We start from the raw sequence: 27,091 nt of genomic DNA, 5'->3' as shown, positions 1-27,091 counted from the left end.
TGCTTAGGTGGGGACCAGGTTGGGCCTCGCGACGGGGTACGGCGAAACTAAAGGAGTGGGAACGGCGGCTGGGTCTTCGGGTTATGGTGGGGCGAGTATGGGCCAGTCTGAGTGTACACGCGCGTGCATAGATGACTTTTCTTCGATGTTTTCCGTTTTTCCTTGATGCATTCAGTGGACATGTTTTTGTAGCTTTGCTGAAGTCTCAAACTTTCCAGGCTATGTTTCAAACTTTCTGAGATACAAAATTGAATGACATAGTGAAAGCTGAATCTTGAAAGCTGATTCATAGGCTGACTAATGATGAGGAGGAGGTGCAGATGCTGAGACAGTTAGTCATACCTATAAAGAATGAACCTGTAAGAAAGATGAATAAACTGATTTTTCAATAGGCATAGTAACTCGGTTAAGCTAACTGACGCCCCACAAACGTTGCTTCCATGTCTACATGGTATTATGTCTACTGTGCTGTGAACAAACATCAAATGCATATCAAAGTACATAGGTATGATAATCCACCTGTATTGCGGAAGGGTGGTGGACTACCAGGATGAATTTATGGCACTGCCCCTGAGGATCACCCTTACAATCGACGAAAACGTAAATAGATCGGACAAATAGTGTCTATCGACATCCCTTTAATCGAGAAGAGATCTCTGCACGCGTATGTACACGGGAGGACAGCATAGCGCGGGACAAAGAAGGAGAACAATCGAAGGAGCGAGAGAAAATCAGCAAGTATGCGAGTGAATGAGGGAGCGAGTGAAAGAATGGTGCATGTGTGAGTAGGTAAATAAGCAGCCGTGGGGAGGTGCGAGTGAACAAGCGAACAGGCGAGTGAAAGGACGAGAGCTGGGTAGCTCGTGCATCGAGGAACGAGCGACAGAGACGCGGTACCGTGAAGAAGGAAGGACGAGAACGGGTCCTGGAAGTCGTCTGGCACGTAAGCACTTGCCGAGGAAGACGTGGCGTCCTCTACCGAGCCAGGTAGAATCGACTGTCCGGTATCTCATTTAAATACCTGTTCTTTACCGTTCACCGGCTTTCTCGTGTTCGTGCGTCCGTGTGGCCGGGCATACGAACGACCTCGTGTACCTGATCCCCTGGGCCTACACCTGCCGAAATTTCACCAACACCGGAACGCTCGCTGAACGTTCTAGCGTCCGTGTTACGAAGGTGACTCGAGCGCATGAATGGCTTCGTGAATGGAAAACGATGCATCCACGGACTCGCGAATTTTCTCCTCGCATCGCGGAAACGATCGGATGTGCGCCAGTTGCGTAACTCGATTCTCTTTTGTTCCCTTCCGTTTCATCGCGTTGCCCGTAAGCGTCACAAACGAGCGTGTAATTATTTCTGCGGGAAAGCAGAACGAGCATAATTCTTCGCAGGAGATGTTTATGTTTCATCAACGCTTGGTTGCTGCACCGGTAACTTTTATTTTTTCCAGCAGAAAATTCTGATCGTTACTTTTGTTCAAATATGCCGAGTTAATTGTACGATCATCGAGGAAGCACCTTCGTGAAGATATGCGCGGAACGACCAAGGATAAGGCTCTGATTGAAAAATGAGCAAATGTATTTTGCTTCGGTATCTTTGTTGCATGCACTTGAACAGGTGGCTACGTGAGAACTCCATGCGCTGTCGGCAACCCTGTCGACGGTGATCTCAACACCGGGATGAAAAAGGAGAAGCGTTCGAGGTTAGGATCAGGCTGACACGATGAAACTACAACCTGTTCGGAGAACCTGAAGAATCGGTCTGGGAATTATAGGTTGTAAGGTCTGGAATAAGAATGCAACATAATGGGAGCTATAAATATAATTAACGAGTAATTAGTGCTCCATTATTCCTGCTATTTTTTATGGATATCTAGTTTTTGTTCAACGACTATTTTTGCTTCTCTCGCCTATGGCACATTAATTAGTATTCCAATTGTTCTTATACTTTCAATTATTCGGCTACTGTAAAAATTAATTTTATTTCGAACTAGTCTTTGGTATATCAACATTCGAATTTCGCTTCCAATAGACGGTCACTAAGTTGCAGTAATTGCCGATGGTACTCCATACTGTTTAAGCTAATTTCCGCGATGTCTGACCTTTCAATACGTCGGCATAATCGCCAACTATATTGAACTTGTATATTAGTCTCATTTAGAGAGACCTTCGAGTACTTCGTACACAGAATGTTACGGGTTCAATACATTTAATCTTATTTACCCAGACCTGCGTGGTATAATGAACAAAGTCCTCTATCGACGTCTATGTATGTAATCTCATTTATTATTGTTGTGCTAACTTTGTAGACGGAAACATGCCTGTTTCACTAATAGGTCGTTTACCCGGAGAGACAGATCGATATTTTCTCATCATTAGATAAATTTCAAACTCTTCTACCTTTCATCGCTGTATTCAATCTACTCAACAATTTGTTATTCAGCATGTTTTGATGAAACTCAAGTTTATTTCACGTGTTTTATGAGTTTGCAAATTTCTTGTATCTTACGAGCCTTCAATTCCCGACAGATTTATCTTCCTGCTTACACGTTTCACCGGATAACTTGAGAGCAAAAGAATGTCACGCTAATTCAAGTCGATTCACGGTAAGCAGACACGGATGTGCTTATTCAAATAAGTAGAAATCGATTGTGGAACTGTCGCTTTTTAAGTAGGAAATGTTTACGGAAGTTGAAAATACAGAATTGTTGTGTTGGGGAAGTAGTATTTATCGACTGTCGATATTCAACCCTTGCGGACTCACCCCTAGTTTACCGTTCGTCGCATAACGTCCCTGTACAGTCGTTTCACTGGATCGATAGAAATGTGGGAATTTAGAAATTTAGTTTGGGGGTTTGGGAATGTGGGGAGTTTGGAATTTTGGGATTTTGAGATGGGGAGTTGGAAATTTGAGGATTTGGGCAATCAGGGACTTGGGAACTTGGGGATTTGGAAAGTTGTGGAATTAGGGACGGGGAGATTTGGAAATTTGGGGATTTGGGGACTTGGGAGCTTGGGAGTTTGGGAGCTTGGGAGTTTGGGAGCTTGGGAGTTTGGGAGCTTGGAAGTTTGGGAGCTTGGAAGTTTGGGAGCTTGGGAGTTTGGGAGCTTGGAAGTTTGGGAGCTTGGGAGCTTGGGGACTTGGGAGTTTGGGTGCTTGGGAGTTTGGATGCTTGGAAGTTTGGGTGCTTGGAAGTTTGGGTGCTTGGGAGTTTGGATGCTTGAAAGTTTGGGTGCTTGGGAGTTTGAGTGCTTGGGAGTTTGGGTGCTTGGGAGTTTGAGTGCTTGGGAGTTTGGAAGCTTGGGAGCTTGGGTGCTTGGAAGTTTGGGTGCTTGGAAGTTTGGATGCTTGGAAGTTAAGGTGCTTAGGATATTTGAGTGCTTGGGAGTTTGGATGCTTGGAAGTATGGGTGTTTGGAAGTTTGGGTGCTTGGAAGTTTGGGTGCTTGGGAGTTTGGGTGCTTGGGAGTTTGGAAGCTTGGGAGCTTGGGTGCTTGGAAGTTTGGGTGCTTGGAAGTTTGGGTGCTTGGGAGTTTGGGTGCTTGGAAGTTTGGGTGCGTGGAAGTTTGGGTGCTTGGAAATTTGGGTGCTTGGGAATTTAGAAGCTTGGGAGTTTGGAAGCTTGGGAGCTTGAGAAGCTTGAGAAGTTTGAGAAAATTGGAAATTTAGAAATTTACTAATTTTTAAATTCAGAAATTCAGAAAGTCCGCGCCATATATCATCCACTACAATTTAAAATAAATCTCCCTTTAATGTCTATACGTCTACATATCTAACCATACCATTGCCAACTTCTGAATCATCCGCGTCAGCAAAGATGCGATCAAGGGTTAAAATCAGGGTTTCATAGGTTCCCAGTTATTGGCATACACAGCCGATGTTTCTTTTACTCCTTATTATTTGGCCTTATTTTCCACATACCTCACCCGGTAAACCAGTTGGTTACTGTTCGCCTTTCTTTCCATGCCGTGAAACCTGTACTCTGCATACCACTTACCGCGGCATGCGATTGAATAAGCGACTTTATAAACAGTTAAAATAACAAGCTACGTGTGTAGAAAAGCACGATATAAACTCCTGGGAATGCTTGTTTTTTCATCTTGTTTCGATCGTGATAGCAATACCCCATAAATTGTAGTTCAACAGGAGACACGTGTATTTACTTACCTACTTTGTGTTCAGGTATTAACACTTAGACAACTGTATTTATTAGGACTTTTGTTTTTGTTTTATCGAGTAACTACTTTATAGCAATGATTCGGTCATATGTTACAAGTGCTCCATTCAACATTCTCTTTCCATTTTGTCAAGTGAGTTTAGTAACATGGCTTTTGTAATTTTATTTCTTTTTGTACCGAAGCGTAAATCACACACACTTCTGTGTATCAGATAACTGTATATTTTGTAGAATTATAACCCTTTTTTTCGGATAGGTGATTATTGACAATGAGATAATTACATAATGTAAACTCACGGAATTAGTAGTTTACAAAGCGTAAATCCACCTCATTAGATCGTTATGCTACGCGTTTTTACGCGAAAAACTAAATTACATTTAGTTCAGAAAACGAAGATAAGAAAATGATAAATGATTGTTGCGTGTTAGATGAAACCTGTACTTGAAACGGATTCACGTAATTACGTTAAAAATTGCTGAAAATATAAAAAGGTGTTTGATTTATGAGCTACTTTTCTTCTAAAACATCCGAGATCGACTTTTTGCGACACGTTTGGTCATCTTAAATAAAATTATTCGGTCGTCTTTAATTATCTAATCAAGCTTCTTATTATAACTTTACACTCCGACGAGAATAAGTATATTTCGGAATAAAGTAAGCGTAACATAATTTCAAAGACGGCAAAAAAACTCAGATTTAAGATTATATTTCCTCCTTCAAACAACTTTCACGCGAACACAACTCGTTCGTACTTTCAACATGTTGGCACAATCGCGTTTATACGCTCGAATCGAACGTACTGCAAACTCAGGTCAAATTAGACAAGCAGGTTCCAATTTAATTAGAATGTACTCGAAAACACTTGTGTCTGCAACTTCTCAAATAAAACGTTCAAACATTTTACTGATGAAACTTTGGAGCATCAAATTGAACCTGAACTCCAACAGTTTCATTCACTAGAGTTGTCGCACAGAGTCCTTTCTCTTAATCAAAACTGTATCACAAGTGCTTAGATTGTATAAGATTAGGTTGTTAGAGAACCTCCATAATTTGTGAACTTTTTAACTCAGATTTCTTTATAATTTCCGAGACGTTTTTATAATTTTCGCACGCAGTTTTCGAGATCAGTTTTCCCAGATGACAGCAGATTTTTTCTTCAAATTCCTTCAGAAACGCAAGGTTTTGTTGAAATCATGTTCGAGCGGAAACAAGATAAACGGTTTCTAATGAGCGTGAAATATTACTCCGTGTATTGAGATATTCGTATGAAAAGAGGGAAAAATGGTGGTCGGAATGTGTGTCGTATCGGTGATCGTGCAGCAGCCTCGATGTGTTGACCTTGCGACGTGCGTGGGACGTGTTGGGGAGTAGAACAGGTTCCGTTACACCTTCCAGCTTCGAGAATTCCATCGGGTCTATATGGCCCTTCTTTTTTTCTCGTTTAGGGGTAAGGTGCTTCACCGACGACCTCCGTGATGCGACGCCAAACGGGAAAAGAAATTCCGCATACCATATACTTGCTTTTACCCGTCACACTTACTGTACCGATTAAAAGTCCGAGGTTATACATAGTAACTACTTCTAGAGAGGAAGATGCGTAATGAAGTGGAAAATTGGAAAATAAAATTTTTACCCCGGCTAGTGAAGCTGTTGAACATTTAGTATTTCAATTTTGAAGAAATCTTTGCAATCAAAATTCCTGATATTGCTGGAAGATTTCTGCGGAATTTTCTGCGTTCACAGATGCCTATTAAGATTCTCGTTACTTTGTATTATATGATAGAGTGTTAATAGAGCTATTAATATTCTCGGAATTGTTGAAGTTTCGTTTAATGTAAGTGGTCTACAATTTTGTACCAGTGTCTCTTATCAAGTTTAAAATCAGAGAAGTTAAAAATGTAAAGTCACTACATAAACTTAGCGTATCGAAACCTAGTGTACACCTCAGTGGTTAATTTCGCTTTCATCTCGCTAGCTTGCGAATTTACTACCCTGACTCACTTGCACTTAGATTCAAAAACATTGTGTCATTTACCAAAATTCCTAAACCATTAAACCTAACAACCAAACCTAACCTAACCTAACCTAATTCCAAAATTACCTATCGCCACCTAAGTGGTACAGAAAGCGTGTAATATCGTTAACGTGATATATTAACATGACAATTACCGTCGTAAAGGCTAATGAAACTAGATGAGCTATTTGTTAGATTTTATAGCTTGCGAAGCATGTTCCAGGGAAATTTCCTCTACGCAGCATTAATTAAAGAACCGATAACTTTTATTGCGCCATAACATTATTCACTAGTCAATTACAATTTTCCTTCGAGATTTCTGCTTTTACTTTAATTTCATCTTCTTGCTTCTATCAAATGCAGACATACAGAGACTTATTCTTGGATTTTGCACAACGATGACATAACGAGTCATAAAAATTAAATTGTTTTATTTCTACGACAGTAAGTTTATGGTAACGATCAGTTTATGCGGTAAGTTCTCTTTCTCTGGATAAGAACCAGACGTTCATGGGTTCTGATTTGCCCTTCATGGTCACGGGTCCTCGGTACTCCAGCAGGAACTGGGGGTCCTGGTTCTCGGGCATGCAGAGATACCTGCAATAAATAAATAAAGTAACTAACGTGCAAGTTTAACATTTACTGTTTATATACAATTTTACTATTCATTAATATGAAACTTTTTACAGAATAATTAAAATTCATCATATCAAATGTTGTATGATAAAAATGTCTTCGTATTAGTACTACATTAAGAAGGCAATGTGTCAGTTTAAAAGATGAAACTTGAGAATTAGCCGATGACATCCTCGTTAATAAAACTTCTCATGCATCGTACATATGTTCGTTTCCACTTTGGACAACTTGTTAACCCGTATACCAATAGGAAAATATGCCATGCAACTCGTTAACCCAATCGCTGCGAATACCCGGTTAATTTATTACCACGGACAGACGGTAAATTAAATAAATTATTAGGCGTCGCTAATCATCTAACGTTTCTGATCGATAGAACACGTTTGGTTTTTATCAGAGTCGCAGAAGTAGCCAAGCACGAAGGGGACGTTGGAAAGAAGCCCTTGAAATACTTATTTAACAGCTAATCGAATTAGTCCTCTCTCGTTTCCCGGTTGTTCCTCGTGTCGACTATCATTTGAAAGTGAACAATGGTCGCGATAGTATAACTCTTTCCCAAAAGTACCGTATGACGAAGTCTCTCTGAGAAAAAAACATGGAAGTGTTGATAGATTGTTACTTCGATAAACTGTTCGCCGAAATGGAACGTAGTTGCTTAGCCTCTCGATACAAACGTCGCGAGATGGTGGGTTACTTTTCAGACGTGATAAATAGCTGTTCCGAAGGTAACAATCTCTCCTTACGAAACAGAGTTTTTGGAAATTATCTCATTGCCGAACGATTTACCGTACGGTTAACGGGATTCCGAGAGATCGATTCGCATAATCTCGAATAGCTTTAGACACGGTTTCCGATTCACTGATCCTCGGGCTCGTCCAATGATCCGCTAGAAAACTGTACACTGTGACCATGAAAGTGACTCGATCGGCAATGGCGGAAAGAAAGTGATCCCGTGTAATTTTAGACCCGGGAGAAACTTGTGCATCGTCCACTTCTATACGATTTTACTTTCTTCGAAAAATTATGCAAAGCATCCAAGCGACGCCATCGAACTCGCTCGATCGTGAAGAAAAACTTGACATATCGAAACTATTTCTTAACAGAGAAAAATTTAGAACGATTCTTTGGTGAATATGGTAAAGCCTGACAAATGTTGCAGACAGGTGTCCCAGGTTTCTTTCAATAAGATATAGGAGTTTTCCATCTTTGTGGCTTTGGAAGTTTCTAGTTTTAGAATTGGGGGAGTTAAAAATTTGGGAATGAGACTGGAGGGGAGTTGGAGCTAAGAGACTTTGAAAATTTGGAAGTTGAGGATTCGGAGACTGGGAGTAGTCTGAAGGATTTAAAAACTTCAAAAATTTAGGTGTAGGGAGCTTAAAGATTTGGAAGTTTGAAGCTCTGAAACTTGAGAACATCGAATTTTTGTAGACATAAGAATGTGAAAAATAAGGGACTTCAAGAATGGAAAACTTGGAGTATCCTCAATCTGAAGAATATATTATCACATTCTATCGATAATACCACAGGGTAAATCTTGAACGTATTTAATCTTTGAAAAAATTTCAGCGGAGAATCTGGACAAACAAGACGTCTGCGAGCGAATAGTGATGTCAGCCCTGCGTTACCACAACATCGCGATGATGGAGAACGGGTACGTGTGCATGCTAGGAAAGTTCCACAACGTCCTCTACGTAGCCGCGAAGCTGTGTTTCGACTGGGAGCTGAAGAACAACGAGATCGTGTCTCGTCTGCTGAACGACATCTTCTACTGCGAGAAGACGTTCGAGCGTATCTTCGTGGGCGCGATCTTCGGTACCCGCGTGACGCACTTCCTGTCTGGCTGGAAGAGCGACTTCGAGGATCGCGAGGAGAACATCCGAGCGTTAGTGTACTTCCTGAACCACGCGGCTCTCGGGCGTCTCGAGTATCGTTGCGAGTCTTCGCCCGTCAAGCGGCGGTTCATCGACGTTCCCATGGAGTCGTACGGCCAGGCGTTGCCCTTGAGAGTGGCCATTCAACACGGTGCCCCGGATATTCTTTTGATCATGCTCCGTTACGGGGCCTCGGTCGAGTCCGACAAGCTGGCACCCTCCCCACTGGAGATGCTGCTCACCAAGCTGAACGAATACGAGGCTCGACCGGGCCAGGATGAGACAGCATACCCGGAACAGCTGTTGCTCTGTCTCAGGCTGGTGCTGAGAACCGTGACGACGGCCTTCGTCAAGACACCCAGCCACATAGCCGACCAGAGCGGAGTCACGAGCATCTCACTCTACGAACAGTATCCAGCTTTGGTCGAACAGAAGCTGGTACCGCCGGAAAGGAGCGGGCTCAGCCCGCCAGAATTGAGACACCTGTGTCGATGCCGCATACGGGAGACTCTCTTCGACAACTGGGCACTCCCTCATGGAATACATCGATTACAGCTTCCGGAGTCGTTGAGAAACTACCTGGACCTCTTGTACGACTGAGGAATGTCTCCTCGCACGGAATTTTTGGGTTATGGGTGACACTCAAGGTTTAGAGGCGAAGATCGAGGGATTTTATGTTCTGGTTTGACATCGATGTTCTTTGACATTGGATGTTTAAATTGAGGTCTTGTGCAATATGTACTTGGAGATCTTGAACTTTGAAGTCGAATATTTTCTGATGTTTTATATACGAATCAATTTATCTAACATCTAGTGGCAATGCAAGCTATAAAAGTGTACCTATGTTGAACGGTATTACATACACATGTTTTAGACTTCATTCATACGTGCATGTTTAAGAGATTAAAATCAACAAACTCTGAAAATCTGAACAGATGGAGATTGAATTTTAGATAAAAATATGAAGACTCCTATAAATAAGTTTCTAACAATGCTACACTTTAATATATCATCGTGTGATAGTTGTAAAGAAAGTATGTCCCCCATCAACACTAAAAGTGCCTTGTATTTCACACAATAATCAGCTTTCACGTCACATCTATCCTTTTCAAACTTTTCAATAAAATGTAACAAACTCGGAGGCACAGTACTCTGCGATACATTAAAACTTGAGCAAAGCTGTAATCGATTACGTGATCCAAGGGAATTCAGTTTCGCAGAGTTTGACGCATGAAATACATTCAGTCGCTTGTAAGCATCGTCTAAAATGTTTTAAACTTTCTCACAAGTTACTGTGCGTTTCCGGTTGGTCATATGAACGGACCAACTTCCTGATCGAACCAGAGAGATTCCATAAACTAAATGACCGTGTAAACTTCGACACAGGTGTATCGAATTTTCTGCCCGGATACTTTACTCGAAGTTTATGGGAGAACGATATTCACCGCGACGTGTAATGAGTTCCTTCAAAATTAATATCAGAGGCGGTCGTTGAAATAGTGGAACTTGTCGATTTTATTGATTTCTTCATTATTTTGTAAACTGTGATACTTTATTTATTTATACTCTTATGTATTGAACTTTGGGGTCTTGAGAAATTCCCCTTTGGGAATTTGAGGAGTTGGATATTCAGAAATGTGAGAACTTGAGAATCCAATTCGACGAATTGGAAATTGAAAGATTCAAGAATTGACTTGAAGAATTCAGAATAAAAAAATTCTGAAAGTACTGATCCCTATATCCCAGTAATCCCTAAATATTTAGATCTCTAATATCCTGACATCCCTAAATCCCCAATATAACTCCCGAGCTCCTACATCCATCCTACTTACAATAATAAAATAAATTGTACTCCCAACGCAGTATAAGTAAATAAATCATGACGAATGAAATCATAATTCCGTTGGCAGTTATATTTTTCCTGAGCATATATTGTGAAATATTAGCAGAATGACATATTTTGTCGGAGCAAAAATGTTACAAGCAAATTACTCCCGGGAGGAGGCAATAAATTTGCCTTTCGACATTTTACGCTGTCGTTCTGTATATGAATTGTGCAACGAGTTTAATGCGTAAATTGAAGGCAGTCAATCTCGCAACGAACAACAACGATATCAGAGCATTAAACGCTCAAGAGATCAGTTGACAAGCGTTGCAGTCGTTTCGACTACCGTTTTGCATTAAATTTTATCCCCGGGCGTCCAATGAATTTCCCACAGGGATGATGACTCGTCAGGCATCCATTTTCCTGACTTCGCGTAATTGAATTACATTCGTGATAAACATGTCATTGTCACGTTGTTGTGTTTGACACGTCGATTATTGTCGTTTCGACAGACACTTCACATAATCATGCAGAAAAATGTGTGATTTCGAAACCTGATTACCGGAGGAATTATTGTATAATTTGACTTCTTTGAGGTTTCTTATTTTTGAAGTGTCTAATGCATTGTAACGTAAGATAAAGCAAGTCACACTCTCGTTATATTGCCACAGTCCCAATTTTATACACTTACACATTAGAATTTAATTTTAAGTCAAACCTAAAATCCTACACAGTTAATTTAATGTAAATTAATTTAATTTACCTATAAGCATCCTCTGAGACGTTTATTTTTCCCGGTTCTCCTGTGGTTTCCGTACGACTGGTGAGATTCACTGTATTACCAAACAAGCAATAACGCGGCATACGATGTCCAATAACACCGGTCACAACCTCGCCGCTGTGTATCCCGATGGTGATTTTCTGCGAAAGATACCAGGAAGCTCTTCTTATAAAGTGACAATGCGTATTCGTGTCACGTCGATCGCGTTAACGTAGTGCTCGGCGGAAGCTTTCGCGAGGAAACAGGAAGAGTGCATTCCGAAAGGAGAACAAGAATCTTTTTACGGATAATCGAATACAAGAAATCCACGTGTAGCTGCCTCTCTCGCCACGTTCCGCGAAACGCGATTGAAAACTCGAGTCAACGGCTCTGAATTCGTTTCAGGATACTCTTATTTATTTATTCGATACGTCGGGATGCTTTAGAACGGCGCTGCTGTATACATAATGCTTTTGAATTAAACGGATAAATTGTGTCGGTACGATGTACGAATGAAAACATTACTCGATTCTTCCTGATCGAATCTTTATTTTACGACGAGGATACTTTATGTTAAAAGTCAGCGATTGACAACACAATTTGTTGTATTCCATCTGAAAGCATCGAAGTGTTCTACAGAACTGCAGAATTGCAGTGTTCTACAGAATTGCAGCGAATTAAAAATACGAATCAAAATTTCAGTCACAGAATTCACGTGTACGGTTGAATGACCGAGACTCAAAAAGGAGAAAGCGTCCGACCGATTGTGAGCAAGATAGAATAGAAAGTTGATTGATTGAATAGTTTTATATCAGGTTTCTCCATAAATCAGTTGTACTTGATACTTCAGAAAACATTGACACCTTTCGTAACAAGTTATCCATTGTATTTAAAAGTCAATTATTGCTAATCTTCGAATACTATTTTTCACAGCTAACAAGTATATTACCATAAAAAAACATGAGTCATAGATTGTAATCTTTGCAGTTCTTCACAAAAAAACGCTCGTTTGACATGCAACAGCCTAGCGTCGGTAACAGCTTATTTTTGCACGTAACCGATAATAAATGGCCGAAAGAAAAACTAAGAACATGGCCCCGGTTGACAGATACGTACGAGATTTTCCAGGAAAGTGTAAAATTTGAGCCGGGAAAAAGTGCAGGTAAAGAATTGAGGTACTTACCACAGGCTCGCCATCGATCTGCACCTCATCCGCAGCAAGATCCATCATATCTAGCGCTAGGCGGGCGATGCATCGTGCATGGCAACGACATGGTTCCGGTAATCCGCTCACGGCCATGTATTTGTCACCAACAGTTTCGACCTAGTCCGACCAAAGTGGATCAGTGCTAACAAACCTCGTAAATTCAAATATATCTGTTGTCTCTTACACACTGGTTACCGCGAACCCTACTTTAGCTTTCTAACTACCCCGCTTCAAATCAATAATATTATTCGGCAGAACTTTCTAGCTCTGTTTACGGAAAATTAGCTTAATGCGGGATTATCAACGATTACTGGTTATTAACTCTGAATCCACAGATTCATAAATTCGAAAATTGTAATGGATTTTGTTGGGAATATTAAAGGTTGCTGAGAATGAAAATTGAGTGTTTAAAAATTTCGATCACATGGATCGTACAAGGTACGAAGGTTCTAAAGGTGTTATCAGGAAAATTATTCAAGATACCATGTGCAAACGAGTTCTGAAAGACGCTCAAGTAACCCTGGTTCCATTGAACAATTATGCACCTAGGTCGAAACCTGGAGGAGGCAGAGTTTCTCTTTCCCGGGAGCGTTATTATTTAAATATGCAACCTCGCGGACAATGACAGTCCGCGTTCCAGCCACTGATCAATGTATTTTAAACGGCACGTTACGCGACCGAGGAACTTTCATCGCGGCACGAAAGTTGCCTTTCAAAAATACAAACACACGTGAAACGCAAGATGGACGTAGGTACCTCGCCCGGTTAACTCTCACCTTGTACACGTTGGGATTCTTCTTGGGATCGGTGAGCACGTCGAACGCGGTGTACAGCTGATTGAGCATGTTGACAATCTTCATTGCACCGCTGGAATCCGTGTGAGCAGCGCAGTAAGCACCGAAACCGACAATTCCGGAGAACAACAGGGTCACGCAGTCGTACTTCTTGGCTGGAACTGGCCTGGAATGTCGGAGCTCGTTCGCCACGGAAATGGGCAGCACCGAGTACAGCAATCTACGAAATACGAGCAACTATTAGTGGACTACAGTGGACTCTCGTTATACTGCCGCCTGTGCAATTTCGCGGATACTGCTACCCTCTCGTTGTACGACACGAGATTGCAAAACTTTTTGACCAACTTGATCTACATTTAGTGTAGACATCTTTACATGATCTTCATATACTCGTAATTGTTCAAACACATATGTTTTTTGTAAAAACACATATTCAAAGACACATATGTGTTTTCTGTAAAACATATGTTTTAAACATAAAAAAACATGTTTTTATGTAACCTTGCTTTTCTCTGAGATTAAGTATCGAAGTCGAATAACAAAATTAAAGAAGATTTTCTATTAAGTCGAAGTTATGTATTACATTTAATGAAATGCAGAGAGAAGGTATATTTTATGTAAGAATAATTAGGGTGATGTACGTGGATTAATCTTTGAACCGAGGTTGAGGTAAGATTATTCCTACCGTTAATTTAAGAAGCTCATAAATATGAAAAGCAGCATTGTAAGTCGTCTAATAAAAAAATAGCAGACGTACTTTGCTGAATGAAACGAGGTTGAATAGTGGGTCGTGGCAATAAAGGAAATCCTCGGTACAGTATGGTTCGCTTTAATCCATAAGCGCGCTGTATCACAAAGTACGAGGATATTGAATGCGCATTGACTTGAGAAGACTGTACACGAGGGAAAGACTGAAAGGGCTCGTAAGAGTTATTAGAATTTCAAATGTCGAAGATATTTCAAAGTGTTCGCACTTTTCTAACGCGAATTACGAATTTCCAGACGCGATACAAGGTAACATTTTGAGACAGAAGAGGAAAGATTCTATCGGAGAACGATTACCGGGCGATCCATTTCTGATATCTATTCAATTTTTCTCCAGCGAAATTAATGACTTTCTCGACCCTTCGTGCGTTCACCCTAATTTACGGATCCCCCTCAAGACTCGTTTCCGAATTAAATCGGAACATCCTGGCTTTACGATCATCGTCATCGAAGTGTCCCCGGTTCCTAACGAGCCTGGAAACTTGCGACGCTTGAAAAAACTAAAACGGCCCTCGTGGAGATAAAAAAAGAAAGAATCGCGATCCAATTTCCGACAAGAGAGAGAGTACCCTGTCAAGATAGAAGTTCGCTGGACCGAAAGATAGGAGCGACCCCCTCAGAATTGCGTCGGGATAAATGGCAGACGAGGCCAATGGGGATCTCCTTAATCAGAAAATTACGCGGACGGAAATTCTTACCTGTCGGTCTTCTGCTTCTCGCCGTCCAACTCGCGATACGTCTGCTGCAATTTATCGGTAAGCAGTTCCAAGTTTCTCGTTAATTTGTAATCAGCCTCGAATTGCTCTGACATCAACACGAGATCTCTGGTGGCGTCGTGAAGCGGGATGTCGCTCAGATACAAGCCCCGTCTAATAATCAGAAACGCGAAAATACTAAAAAGTTGAATTCCCAGTTTCATTAACTTCTTGGAATGCCTCGATTCCTTGTTTCTCAAAAAAACCTCTCGACATATCGGTATGTATAAATAGCTACAATCTACGCGCTTCTAAACTCGAATACATCTCATCTCCGTTACGCTAATAATCAACATTGTTACGGATAACATAATCGTCACATCGTGAGAAGGTAGCTCGTTACAAAAGAAGCTTAATTAGATTACACAATGCATGGAAATTTCTCGTTTCCATGGTAAAGGAATCCCTGCATAAATTCGAAGTTCAATCGCGATATAAGCACGCAAGGGTTCAACGTCCTGGAAGAACGAAATGCAAACTGCCGCTGGTTCTAATTTTCGTCAGGAAGACGAAATTAGTCGGTTAAACCCTTTCAACTTGCCTCTTTGAATTTATACAAGCGACCACTAAGATTATCCTCCTGAGATTACGTCGAGGAACAACTTTCTTTTTATTCATCCCACAAGAGTACTTTTTATGTATTTAGAAACTTTTGTAATTATTCGGAGTCCTTGATTGTAACCGCAGGCTTACATTGAGATGTATATTCCTAGTCTGTTAGATCGTTAGATTTCTATAATCTTACATACTTAGATCTCCAGATTTTTATATTCAAGAGTAAATATTTTCATGATTCATTCACAGAAATTTTAGTTAGTAACTTTTTTTATAGGAGGTGTTCTTATCAGGTTTCTGCTACAAACTGCAGCTAAAATTTTAAAAATAACCGAAGTATCACTTTACATTCATACATAATTCCGCGAATCGACGGAACATCGTTAAAGGAATATTTAGGATTTCCACCGAGCATCACGGTTAAAAATACAACGCGATTTTTATCCAGCAGCGTCAGTAATCCGTTGCATTTCGAATCGAATATTCAATCATCGATGTATAATTCATGTTTCTCACGATGGTTTCGGGCTAAAGAGCAAAGGTTATGCGTCGAAAACAAAATCGATGTTCGTTGTTAATTAACGCTCATTCGCTGTAAATTTATCCTGCGATATTACTTCGATACTTTCATTTAATCGCGAGTTGTAACGATATCATCGCGAAGAAGCAAAACATCGTTGCGTTTTTTCGAACGCTCAACTTTCGCGTCTAATTCGACGCTCGGAGGTAGCCACGATTCGGTTCGCATTGTAAAAAGAAGTTAACGGTCGACGTAACAAGAGCGGACTCGATTAAGCATCAAATTTATCCGCTAACTGGCGCGACGCTTTTGCTCGAACGAATTCCCGCTGCTTCCAACTACAGCGGAATTACGCGCGCGTTAATCGGCGACCATAAGCGCGACGCGTTAAATTCCCGTACTTCATAATGGGACGATTACGTGATCGAATTTTCACCGTGGAACACGTCGCACGAAAATGTCGCACCATTTGCATAAAAGATCTGGCTAAAACTCTTTCTACAATTATCACGTACTTGTACGTAAAAAGTTATGCAACATGGCCGTGCACTCGAAAATGTAATCACACGTGCACGTTAATTAGACATGCAAAGAAATGATATAAAAGTTTCTTTATAGACCAAAGATTAATAAAAGAGATTTCTTGGTTATTTTGATGTTTACTGTTCTATTGTATGAAACAGCAGTAGAATTTTGCAAGCCTTTGTTTGGGGCATGTATAGAAAGGAATTACAAAAAGATTTATTGCATAAGAATATCGGCGTGAAAGTTAAAACACGATTAATGGCACTAGACCGAAGTCAGTCGTTTCGTAAATCTTCAACAAACAAATTACACAATGGAGGAGCACGTACGTGTATCTCCTCTGGGAGGCGATAAAATTCACGATCGAATGAAATGTAAGTGGACGAGTGGTTATGGACGGTCGTGGTATGTGGGTCGTTATCGTAAATAGACGCAACGAGTTTAGTGGCCAGTAAGTAGATACACCCTATTAATTCATCGTAACGTATTCCCCTGTCTTTGCGCGGAAAATATTTGTCGTCGGCGAAATAACGGTAATAGCCGTCCAATAGATGTCGAAGCGATGGTTCGCATAATTACAGCCATTCTCGTGTCTGCCGCTACTATACTGCGAACATAAATTCTCGTCACGCCGTCACCGAATTGCTCTCGTTCGAATAATCTACGCCCTTTGTTGCTCCGGTTGTCATTTCCTCTTTTTACCCGTCTGCTCCTCTTTGCATTCTTTCTTCCATTTTTGTTCGCATGCACCAATTGATTGCTTTCAATTTCATACCTGACAGACACAACATTCGAAAATATTCAAAATTACGATCTACAAAATTCTTCAAACGTGGAAATAAATTTAGACGTTCTCAAACTTTTTTCTTCCCTTAGTTCACAATTCTATAAAATCTTTGTATCTCATCTTCTTTTCATTATCTTATTACCCCTTTGTGATCCTGTCACCCTTTTGTTAATACGTTTCCTATTAATCTGTTATAAAAACAGTATTACAGATACCGTTCTACTTCCCGTTTTACTGTAAAATATCTATTTTCATATGTACCTGTCTTTCACAATAAAAAGATAAATGTTCCCAAATAGCAAAATTAATCGACGTTCTAAAGTAACGGAAACTTGACCTGTCAATTCAGAGAGAAAATTCGATGCTTTCATTTATAACTGAAACGATGTAACAATATTTTTCACCGCGAAAACCCGTTAAATGGCATTCTTTGCAGCGGCTATTTATTCCTCTGAGTTACGCGTCCTCCTCGATGGTGTTGCAGAATGCTGAACGGCAGCGAACGTGTTTTCCATGTTATCGATTACAAGCGTGCATGCACCTTGTTTAGCTTGATTGAAGTTCCATTTAGGAACTATTCGATAATTGCCACGTGGCTTGTCACGAGGAACATTAACACGATATTAATCTGTGTATAATTGTTCGGACATACGAGATACTCATTTGTCTCCACTGTTTTATAGCCGGAGTGACGAGGGTAATTTTGTGGAAACTCTTACCTGGTTAGGTCGTCCAGGTTCATGACGCTTGGGTAGCAGAGGAAGATCACTAGGTCTGACTCGGGAATGTACAACATTTGTCCCTGTAAGAAATGGGTTTAAAAAATTTCATTCTTAAAAATTACTGAAAATTGTAAAAGTAAGGTGGTATTGAAAATTAAGAAACTGATCAAATTAGAAATTCATTGAATTTGAAAGGGAAACAAAATTATGAAGATACGTAATACAGTGAGAATTAAATACTGTAATATTTGCTGTTAATACAGAACGTTGATAGCTGTTAGGGAATTGATACCAACTTTCAAGCGCAAGTAGGAGTACTCTTCAGTAGCGTTGACCCTCATCACACCCTTTTTCGTTCGCAGCACGTACACGGTGTTTATGTGTGACAATATATTCTCGAACGTCAGCTCTAAATGTGGTCTGACCTAGCAGAATAAAGCTTCGCAGTTAGTTGGAGACACGAAAAACACGAGCGATAAAATTTATTAGGCGCAGAGACCCTCGTTAACTTCCCAATACTGATTATTTATGCTGATAATTACCATCTTGTAATATAACTTTGTCCATTAAAATTAACATTCATTTGATAATTAATATTGTCAAGGTTTATTCAGAAATGAAATAAAAGAAGTTAAACAGATTATTTCGAACGTGTAAAAATAACAATGCATCAGCTCCCTTTAACAAAATATGAAGATGGACACGAATGCCAGCGATGCTGGAATAATAATAACCGGTGGATAATTGATTACGCCCCCGGATGCACACGCGGGTGTCTATGCAAATGAAGTTAAATGGTTCCGTTTCAATGGTGCATGTCACGTCAAGCAAACCGCATTTGAAAGATATATGATTACGCGTGTATGAATCCGCACGAATTATATCGGCGGTGGCCAGATAGCGGCGCACAATAACGCAATTTCTCGTGGTCCGTGCTAACTAATACAGTGTTTCGGGAATAAAACATAATATCGATTCCTTGTTATCGTCTGTGTCCACCTCGTATCTTCCCACGAGATTGAACTTGAGATCATATTTATGTGCATGCACCGATTCATCATTTGTTATTTTTGTATTAATACTCAAAACTAATTCATACAATACAAATAGCGAATATCGTTCATAATATTTGTATCGGTTTAATATTTTTCACGCTGAAATCGCGTGCTAATAACAGAAAGCTAATAACATCGACAACACTTTAATCACTCCCGTAACGACGGTAGAAAACGTATTCCAAATCGCACTCCCATTTGACTAATGGCATGATGCAGAGAATTGAATAATCAAATTGAAAAGTTGTTTCATCATATTCGCAATAATTCTTCTGAAAGTGTGCCATACGGTAGTTTTCACTGTAATAATCAATGTGCAGAGGAATCATTTTACTCCGGTGATCATAAGATTCATGAAACAATGAGTGATGTAAACCTACTGACACATATTTTCGCGGCGATAATTTGCAGAAATCAGAACAACGCATTCAGCATTCATAACGTGTAACGATTTTCTAATTTGTAATAGGAACTCACAGTTAGAAGAATGTCGTTCAACTTGCAATTACCGGAGCACACTTGCGGTATCACTCGAGTTATGGTGCATCCAGTTTGAACTATGGTCAAGTCCCGGTTAAACATCAAGTGGAACGGAAAAACGCGACAGAAGGTCATGGGACTCACTTTTGGTTCTGTAACACATTTTTAACGAAGCTTTCCATACATGAATCTTCTTTGAAAATTCTCTACTAAAAATTTCTCATTTCATGGGAGGCACAAAAGTTTCAACATACAAAAGATTGCACAAAATAACCAAAGTCGAAGATAATCTTTTGTTAGATATTTTTATAAATTAATAAATACCGACAATTTGATAGAAGGAAAGTTAGGAAAGAAAAGTTACTTACCTACTGACAAAGTTTCCAACTCTGCAATCATAGGGTTCGAAACGACCCCAGGACCGGACGTGTTGGTGATCAAAAATTGCACGTGGTCGCACTCGTTTTTGGTCTTCAATATTTTCATCTCGATATCCGTGCCGTGCAATTTCTTCGCCACTGTCTACGATCCATAAAGATCTTGAGGGTCTGATTTGTTTGGAGGTAAAGAATTTCATCCCCAAACAATTGGGTAGCAATTTCATATCGATCAATCAAACCGAGCATCAAGAAATAGCTCGAGTGTGTAACAAATATGGTAAATTTGCATCGAATTTTCGTGGTATCAATTTCAGATAGCTGGAAATACCTTAACGATGCCAATCACAATATGCTCTAATCCAGGTCGATCGGAGTAATAATGTAATATGAGCGCTCCATCCTCGGGTCTCTCGGTGCACCGGAAAGAGGGCGCCCTCATTCCCGGGTACAAAGTGCCTAAATGATCGTGAAGGGCATCCAGGTTCTGCAACGAAACGTTATAGAAACCTTCGTCAAACTATTCTAAACTATGTGTAACGCCAATTAAAACATGGCGTAGCTAATTCGTTTTCGATCATCGTTTCACGAATGTAACGAGGTTAACCAAGCTACTAGCGCGCTACTCGCTTCGTGTTACGACGCTCTTCGCCCGTTTTCATTTCCATTCCGTGCTATTAATTTCAATCGCGACACGTCCCGCTCGTATTCTAGAATCCAGCAATGGGAAGGTAAGAAACGAAATTGCAAATTCGACTGGTAACGATGGGACAAGAACAAACGGCCGGTACGTGACTTTAGGCACCGCGGAGAACCGGAAATGAAACCCGATTGCGAGAAAAACCTGGCGATAATAATCTTGTCCCTCGACGACGTTCCAGTCGCTAATTTTATTCATTGAACGACCGAGATTTCTGTAAAAACGAGTGCACACCGCGCGACAACTCGGACGTTGCTTTGATTTATCGTCGACACCGAATACAAAGATTGAGCGATTACCGTAGCTCAGGAATGACCGACTACCTGCCCGTCACAGAATCGCGATTCCAACTACCAGGTGATCTATCATCGCTCACTTTGTATCTCTACGAATCGCCATTTTGTATGTACCCTGCGGTAGATGTGGTATATGCACCATATCGACATGGCGCAGTTCAGTCTCGCTATATGGCCCTATCGCTAAATCTTCAACGTTAGACATTTTGAACTTTGCAAGACTCTGGAGAGTTTCACATTCGAGAACTTGGAACATAAGGTTGGGAATTTAACTGCGTGAAACGTTTAACTTTGAACAATTTGCAAAGGGCCCTTCAGATATACAAATGTCACAACTAACACTATGTGACAAATATTACATAAATTTACTTATGTGTCGTTGCAACTTGAAGTAGGATAGTTCTCTTCATTAAATTACTCAGAGTTGATAAATAAATTTATGACGTCCCCTAACTTCTTGATGCACCAGTCAATAATCAGTTAATAACCAGAACTTATTAACCAGTTCTACTTATGTCTAACAATGCTCATGCTTATGTTACATAATTCGATGTTATTAGACAACGAGTTAATTTACAGAGCCTCTGTCACGGATTGAGAAATTCTTTTCCTCTTTTGCAACTTTCTAACATGCGCATCGAAGTACCCGCAACGGATGTCGATTTGTTCGCGTGTCATCGTTTCAAAACTTTCACTTCGACCATGCGGAATCGTTGGAATACCGAACGCATCGCCCTCAGGCAGATTTTATTTTTCACGAATCGCCTCGAAAGTAAATGGCGGACGAGCGGACAACCGTATCGAACCGTGATTTACCTGCAAAAAGTCCCTGGGCGTCGCTCCGAGCACCTGAAGTATCTTGTCGTAGCCGGAGTCCTGACAGAACTCGAAGAACATTCGACCGAACAGCTCCAGAATCTCATTTGCTGGAATGTCTGGAAAATTTTAGATCAAACGTGATTTGTACGAGAGAGTTATCGTATCGAAGTTGACATAGAGAATTATTTACTATGCTTTGACTAATTTCCAGTCAGATAAGACTTCATAGTATTGTTCAAAGTTTCCATTACTCGTATAAAGTATTTATTATCCCATCTCAGCAAAATTGATTTCGATAAGAGACAATTTTCTGTAGAATTTTGAGATCTTAAATTTCTTAAATTTGTTGCTGACGTGGATAAAGAGGTATACTGTTTGTATACATGATAGCGTTGTTAGCTAGGTAGCTAGGTAACAGAGTAATGTTTGAAGTAATCTAACCGTGGAGGAGAGTATTTTCTCATTTTATCGGGGATCAATTATCGAGTCGATGCTTTGAAACGTATTACTCTTTCAGTGGCTACCTCCAGGGTGGATTAGTGGGGTGAAAGTTCGGGGGAGTTTGATTCTTTGTTTGGCGAACGTAGAATCCTCTATTTCACGGAGCATTTGCGAAGAAACTCTAGACGAAAGCTTTGTTTTCGATTCGGAGAACATGGCGGATTGTAAAAATTAATTACGTCAAAGGATGGTCAAACGAGAGTAGAGTACGGTTGAGCGGAATGGTAAAACATTAGTCTGATTAAATATCGCGGAGGATTCTAAAGAGGAGGATATTAAACGCGAGGGAAGAGAGAGACGATAAAATAATTATTAAGATAAAGATGAAACGGGTAGATCAACGAAATTATTACGAAAAATGTTTTTCGTATATTTTTTAATGTATCACAAAGGGGTGAAAAATGAAGAGTGAAGAATTTCATTAATTTTGATAAAATTTGAACCTTAATTTCCGTGAAATGTTGAGCAGAATTTATACATCGAATGTAGAGGAGTATCTTGCAAATCTCTCGTGTTTGATGGCCTCTAATTTGGAACACGAACAAGGGACTTTCGTTAATCCTGATATGTTGTTACACCGGTAGTCCAAAGGAAAGGGGCACGGTTTACATTCGAAATTCATGAACCATGTTCGACATAGCATATTGCAATTCCTGTTTGTATAGAAATGTATACGTACTGAGTCGATTGACAGCTGCCGATATAATGTTGTAGGTAATCTCGTCGTCATAAATCTGGCGCACCAGGAACTGACCTTCCATATTAACGGCTGCATCTTTTCTATATTAATCAAATGTTAATGAACAATGATTTAGTTACATCTACTTCGTACACAATCATGCACCATTCCATGTCTTCTAGTACAAAAAGAAATACAAATAAAAAATGTTCAACTATCATAAAAACTTATCTTAAACAAATAATAAGTACAAATAAACTACAAATAAATAAGTACAAAATGAACGAGCATATACAATTATTAATTTCAACGAAATATCTACAAAACCTGGATATTGAAAAACTCCTAATTAAACGAAATATAGCATAATTGCTCAAAGATAATTAAGTATAACATTCAAAGGCAACATTGAATAACCGAGTTAATTAATGAAGACTGCTCGTTTTCTGCTGATAGAATAAGAGCGCCAGGAAACGTGGCTACGTAATTAGTTAAGGGGTTGTTTATCGAGATATAATACATTAATTTAAGGAAAAGTTTTACAGCAAAGTTAATTAGTCTCACGCGTCAAACAAAGTAAATGTTTCTTCCAGGAGATTTTAACAGCTCGTCGATCGCTTGTGGTAGTTTCTATTAAATTTACAAATTGCAGGTTAGAGGTGCTTCGGTGTTTGGCGGATATGACCTGTCACTCCACTTTTCCCGCGGTATTTTTACATAATTCTCTGCACCTTCGAACCAAGATTTTAAATTGGCCGTGAAATATTAGCAGTCGAGAGAACAGAAATCTTCGTCGATGTGGAGTTTTCTTCTTAGGAATCAAAAATTTATCGAATAGGGAATTTCTTATTTTACTAAATTTTATTCTTGAATTGGGAAGAGGTACTTTATACACTAATCGCTTTGCATATGTATACTGTGTGATACATGCACGTAGGAATTTAAGTGGAGTAGAAACAATCTTGTTATATTGCCACTATTAAAGAGGACTTGCACATTTGACATGACTTATGAAATATATTTGAAATTACCAGTTTAAGGTTTGAGAATTTAGGGATCTGATAACGTGGTCATGTCCGAGAAGTCAAATAAACTAGCAGAAAGTTCAAAATTATATTTGTGATAGACAGGGTGCGAAAGGTCATTTGGAGCTGTCGAAGTGACCCTCTTCATCCGAGCATTTAAGGGTCATCACATTTCGCTAACCCACATTTGATGTTTCCACGTGTCTTCGACATCCCGTGAAACTTTGGCTTGTTCTACTTCAAAAGAAATATCACTTAATTCCAATACTGTAAAGTTGATATTCATAATTAAATGCAAATAGATTCGATAGCAGATGGAAATCAAACAAAGCTTTCAATTTCCGTCCTTCAATATCCCTTCAAAAAATGTAAAATTATAACTTCATTAAATATTAGTTTATATAATTGTCTTGTTAAAATTATCTACACAATCAAATTTTGATACTGCACGGAAGTTCTAAAAAGTCTTTAGACAGAAATTAAGGAAGAGTCCCTCAACAAAATGAAAGGACACTAATCCCATTGGGCCACGGCAACAATAAATTCCTTTACACAAAGTCCCTAGCCGGGTTTTCAATTAAATCTCGGTAAACCGCGTAGCTTACCCATTACATTATTCCGGACGAGCAATAATCCTGGAAGCGAGCAAAGAAATGCAAGAGAGGAAGTTGGCGAGGTTACGCGAGCTTTTCTGAATAACTTTATTCAGACTAAAAGTCATGCGGGTCTCGTTGTCCTCTCGCTCTCCGCGGAGAAGATCGTTCCCTGAAGCACGCGTTCCGCGACAATTTCGCGTGTTTAACGCCGCATAAACTTTCGTTACACGCAAAGTATTCAGCGTTCTTTCCTTTTTATAGATTTCGCAGTCCACGGAAGAGAATTTCGCGAAAGGATAACGATCTCGGAGAGCTAAAACTCGAAGTCACGTTTTTCATCTGAAAAAAGGAACCTATCCAAGCAGTTACGCTTTTTCGTCGTGAACGTAAAAAGTTTCACTTCTCCGCGTTCTTTTATTTGCGTTGTTGCGGTTTGCCAGCGAACCGTTGCAACTTTTGAAAGAGATCGCGAATAAGCAGAACGGTTCCTCGAGGATGATCGGTAAACATGTCTGCTGAATTTAAGAACCTCGACGCGTACCGACATTTCGTTGTTTCGCGAATCGATAGATTTCGAGGATCAGGTAAACACAGGTTTATTACGCAAACTTGTTGATCCGATAAGAAACGGGAAAAGAAAGAATTTGCTGCTCACTGTCGTCAAACTGTCCAACGTTACGCTTTTTACGAGGGAAAGAAATCGTCTGCGTATACAAAGTATTCGATGCTTCTTTCGGACAAACGATGTCAGTATGTTTTACGATGAAACATATAAACACGAGAATACGAAAATATGTCAGCACATTCTGCGGTTGTAAAAAATACGAACGGTGCAACAAAGTGTATAATCAGAGAGAATCAGCAAAATTGCGACAAAATTCGATTTGCAATAAATGCAATATCAGGCTTGTATCCATAAAGGGAGGTATTCTGAATTGCAAATATAGCTGCAACGTTCGCTTCGCGTTTCATATTTTCTAAGTTTTTAATAAAACAGTTTCAGACTTTTTAATATACTACATTTTTGCTTTATTTTTTGGTACAGTATTGACAAAGTTACATGGAAAAATCTGTTCCTGGAATTCTTGCAGAAACGTTCGAGCAAAATTGATTTTTGGAAAAATCGTCGATCGAATAATCTGCTGTTGAACTCTTTATTGACGCCGAACACCGCATCTGTTATCGAAAATTTATCGAATTTAATCCAGCACGCGATGGAAACACGGGGTTGAAACGCCTGACGCGCGCAACGTGCCGTCGAGAATCCACGGAATCAGAAATTCAATCATTCCTCCGATTTGTATTGGGTCACGTCGTACAGAAAATTCAATATAAATTCCGTCTGGTATCGCGGGCGACGCGAAGGGGAAGGAAAGGGCAGAAAAGTCCCAACGAGGCCAGTGAAATTTCAATTAAAGTACGCGAGGGATTCAGGTCACGGATGCATCGAACCTAGCCTATATAGCGAGTCGACAACCAAATAAAACTGGCCAAGCATGGAGGCGCACCACGTGGTCCGGGCTAAGCTTCCTCGAGGGATCGGCAACGCGTGTTATTTAACAACAATGTCCGTATAAAATTCAGGAAACGTAGTCCGGTGCCCAAACGAACAGCAACGTGTCTCATGCAAAATGGAAATGCGATAAAAACAGGCAAAATAGTGTCGCAAGGATAAAGGAAGAAAGAGATGATCAGAGTCGGCGCGTCGCGGACCGCGCGCGCCCACGTTTTACCTACTTTATCGCCTCCCACGTCTCGCTGTCAAAGGTCTTCATAACCAGCAGCTCAAGGGCGTAATTCACAAAACCGTACTGCACATAAGAGAGAAAAAGAAACGATAATATCTCTCGTGGTCATGCGAACGAACATCGACAACGATTGGCTTGACGATTCGTCACTGGTAGCGGTTGATTCACCGACAGTCAACCGGTCCCGTCGCTCGTCCACGTTCGTTCTTCTACGTCTCGGAAGATCCTTCTGCTTTCCATTTGATTTCGTTTGTTTATCGAACGTACCATGATGAATGGAGAAGAGAAGCGGACTGGAAGGCTTCTCCTCGTATCATTCCGTGCTAATTGCCATGGGAGCCGTGTTTACCTCGTGCACACGAGCCGCGTACTGGAAAGTCGACCTGCCGTCCGTCGGAGACGATAAGTATCGATTTTCTGCTCGCAGCTGCGCCACCTAGATACTACAACCCTGTTATCCGCCTTCGGCTCGCCCTCCACGCGCCTCCTGTACACCCTTCCGCTGCCAATCCGCTTTGCCGCCATCCACGGCCTGAAATCGACAGCGATATTATTCACCGGATGAATACTTACAAGACCTCCAAGACTAACCAATCGCTTCCTTCGTTTTCTCTTTACCTTTTATTAGCCTAATGGAAACTCATGTTTGGTTAAATTACCGAACCTTCGAGATCAGCATCATCCTCATTTTTTCGATCCGCACTATCGATCGTTTCCGGAGAATCAGCTGACGAGCTTCAGGGAGCTCTGCATTTGTGTACCGAGTTTTAGGCTGCGGTTCGCTTAGCAAGCTTTAGATACGTGTAGGGAACTAGGAGGTCTCTTGTCGAGCTTCAGACACAATGGGCAGCCTTCTTCGTTTCGAGCAATGTTCAATAACTGTGTAAACCACTTGTCAAGTG

The 27,091-nt window shown here is 40.4% G+C and overlaps 2 protein-coding genes across 6 annotated transcripts; one reads left to right on the top strand and one right to left on the bottom strand.

Annotated features, from left to right (window-relative positions):
• On the top strand, positions 1 to 10,596 carry stops (SOCS domain-containing protein stops). 5 transcript variants are annotated; one of them, XM_076532245.1, is made up of 2 exons: positions 1 to 987; positions 8,394 to 10,596. In XM_076532245.1, the coding sequence occupies exon 2, from the start codon at positions 8,435 to 8,437 to the stop codon at positions 9,296 to 9,298; it is 864 nt and encodes a 287-aa protein (XP_076388360.1). In that variant the 5' UTR covers positions 1 to 987; positions 8,394 to 8,434; the 3' UTR covers positions 9,299 to 10,596. The 5 variants fall into 5 exon arrangements, with proteins under 5 accessions (XP_076388360.1, XP_076388359.1, XP_076388361.1 ...); XM_076532244.1 differs by lacking the exon at positions 1 to 987 and adding an exon at positions 1,027 to 1,782; XM_076532246.1 differs by lacking the exon at positions 1 to 987 and adding an exon at positions 1,813 to 1,831.
• On the bottom strand, positions 5,820 to 26,605 carry Gycbeta100B (guanylate cyclase soluble subunit beta-1-like). Its single transcript, XM_076532241.1, has 14 exons — positions 26,457 to 26,605; positions 26,179 to 26,252; positions 22,821 to 22,921; positions 21,638 to 21,756; positions 20,157 to 20,312; positions 19,817 to 19,970; positions 19,446 to 19,600; positions 18,210 to 18,338; positions 17,911 to 17,993; positions 14,748 to 14,918; positions 13,267 to 13,504; positions 12,467 to 12,607; positions 11,287 to 11,444; positions 5,820 to 6,788 (listed from the first exon to the last, which is right to left on the bottom strand). The coding sequence occupies exons 1-14, from the start codon at positions 26,457 to 26,459 to the stop codon at positions 6,659 to 6,661; spliced, it is 1,812 nt and encodes a 603-aa protein (XP_076388356.1). The 5' UTR covers positions 26,460 to 26,605; the 3' UTR covers positions 5,820 to 6,658.
• Between the last annotated feature and the right edge of the window lie 486 nt (positions 26,606 to 27,091).

Source organism: Megachile rotundata, chromosome 5 (assembly GCF_050947335.1).
Source record: "Megachile rotundata isolate GNS110a chromosome 5, iyMegRotu1, whole genome shotgun sequence".
Taxonomy (NCBI): Eukaryota; Metazoa; Arthropoda; class Insecta; order Hymenoptera; family Megachilidae; genus Megachile; species Megachile rotundata.
Note: the sequence above shows the minus strand (reverse complement) of the source record. Positions and strands in the feature narration are given on the sequence as shown.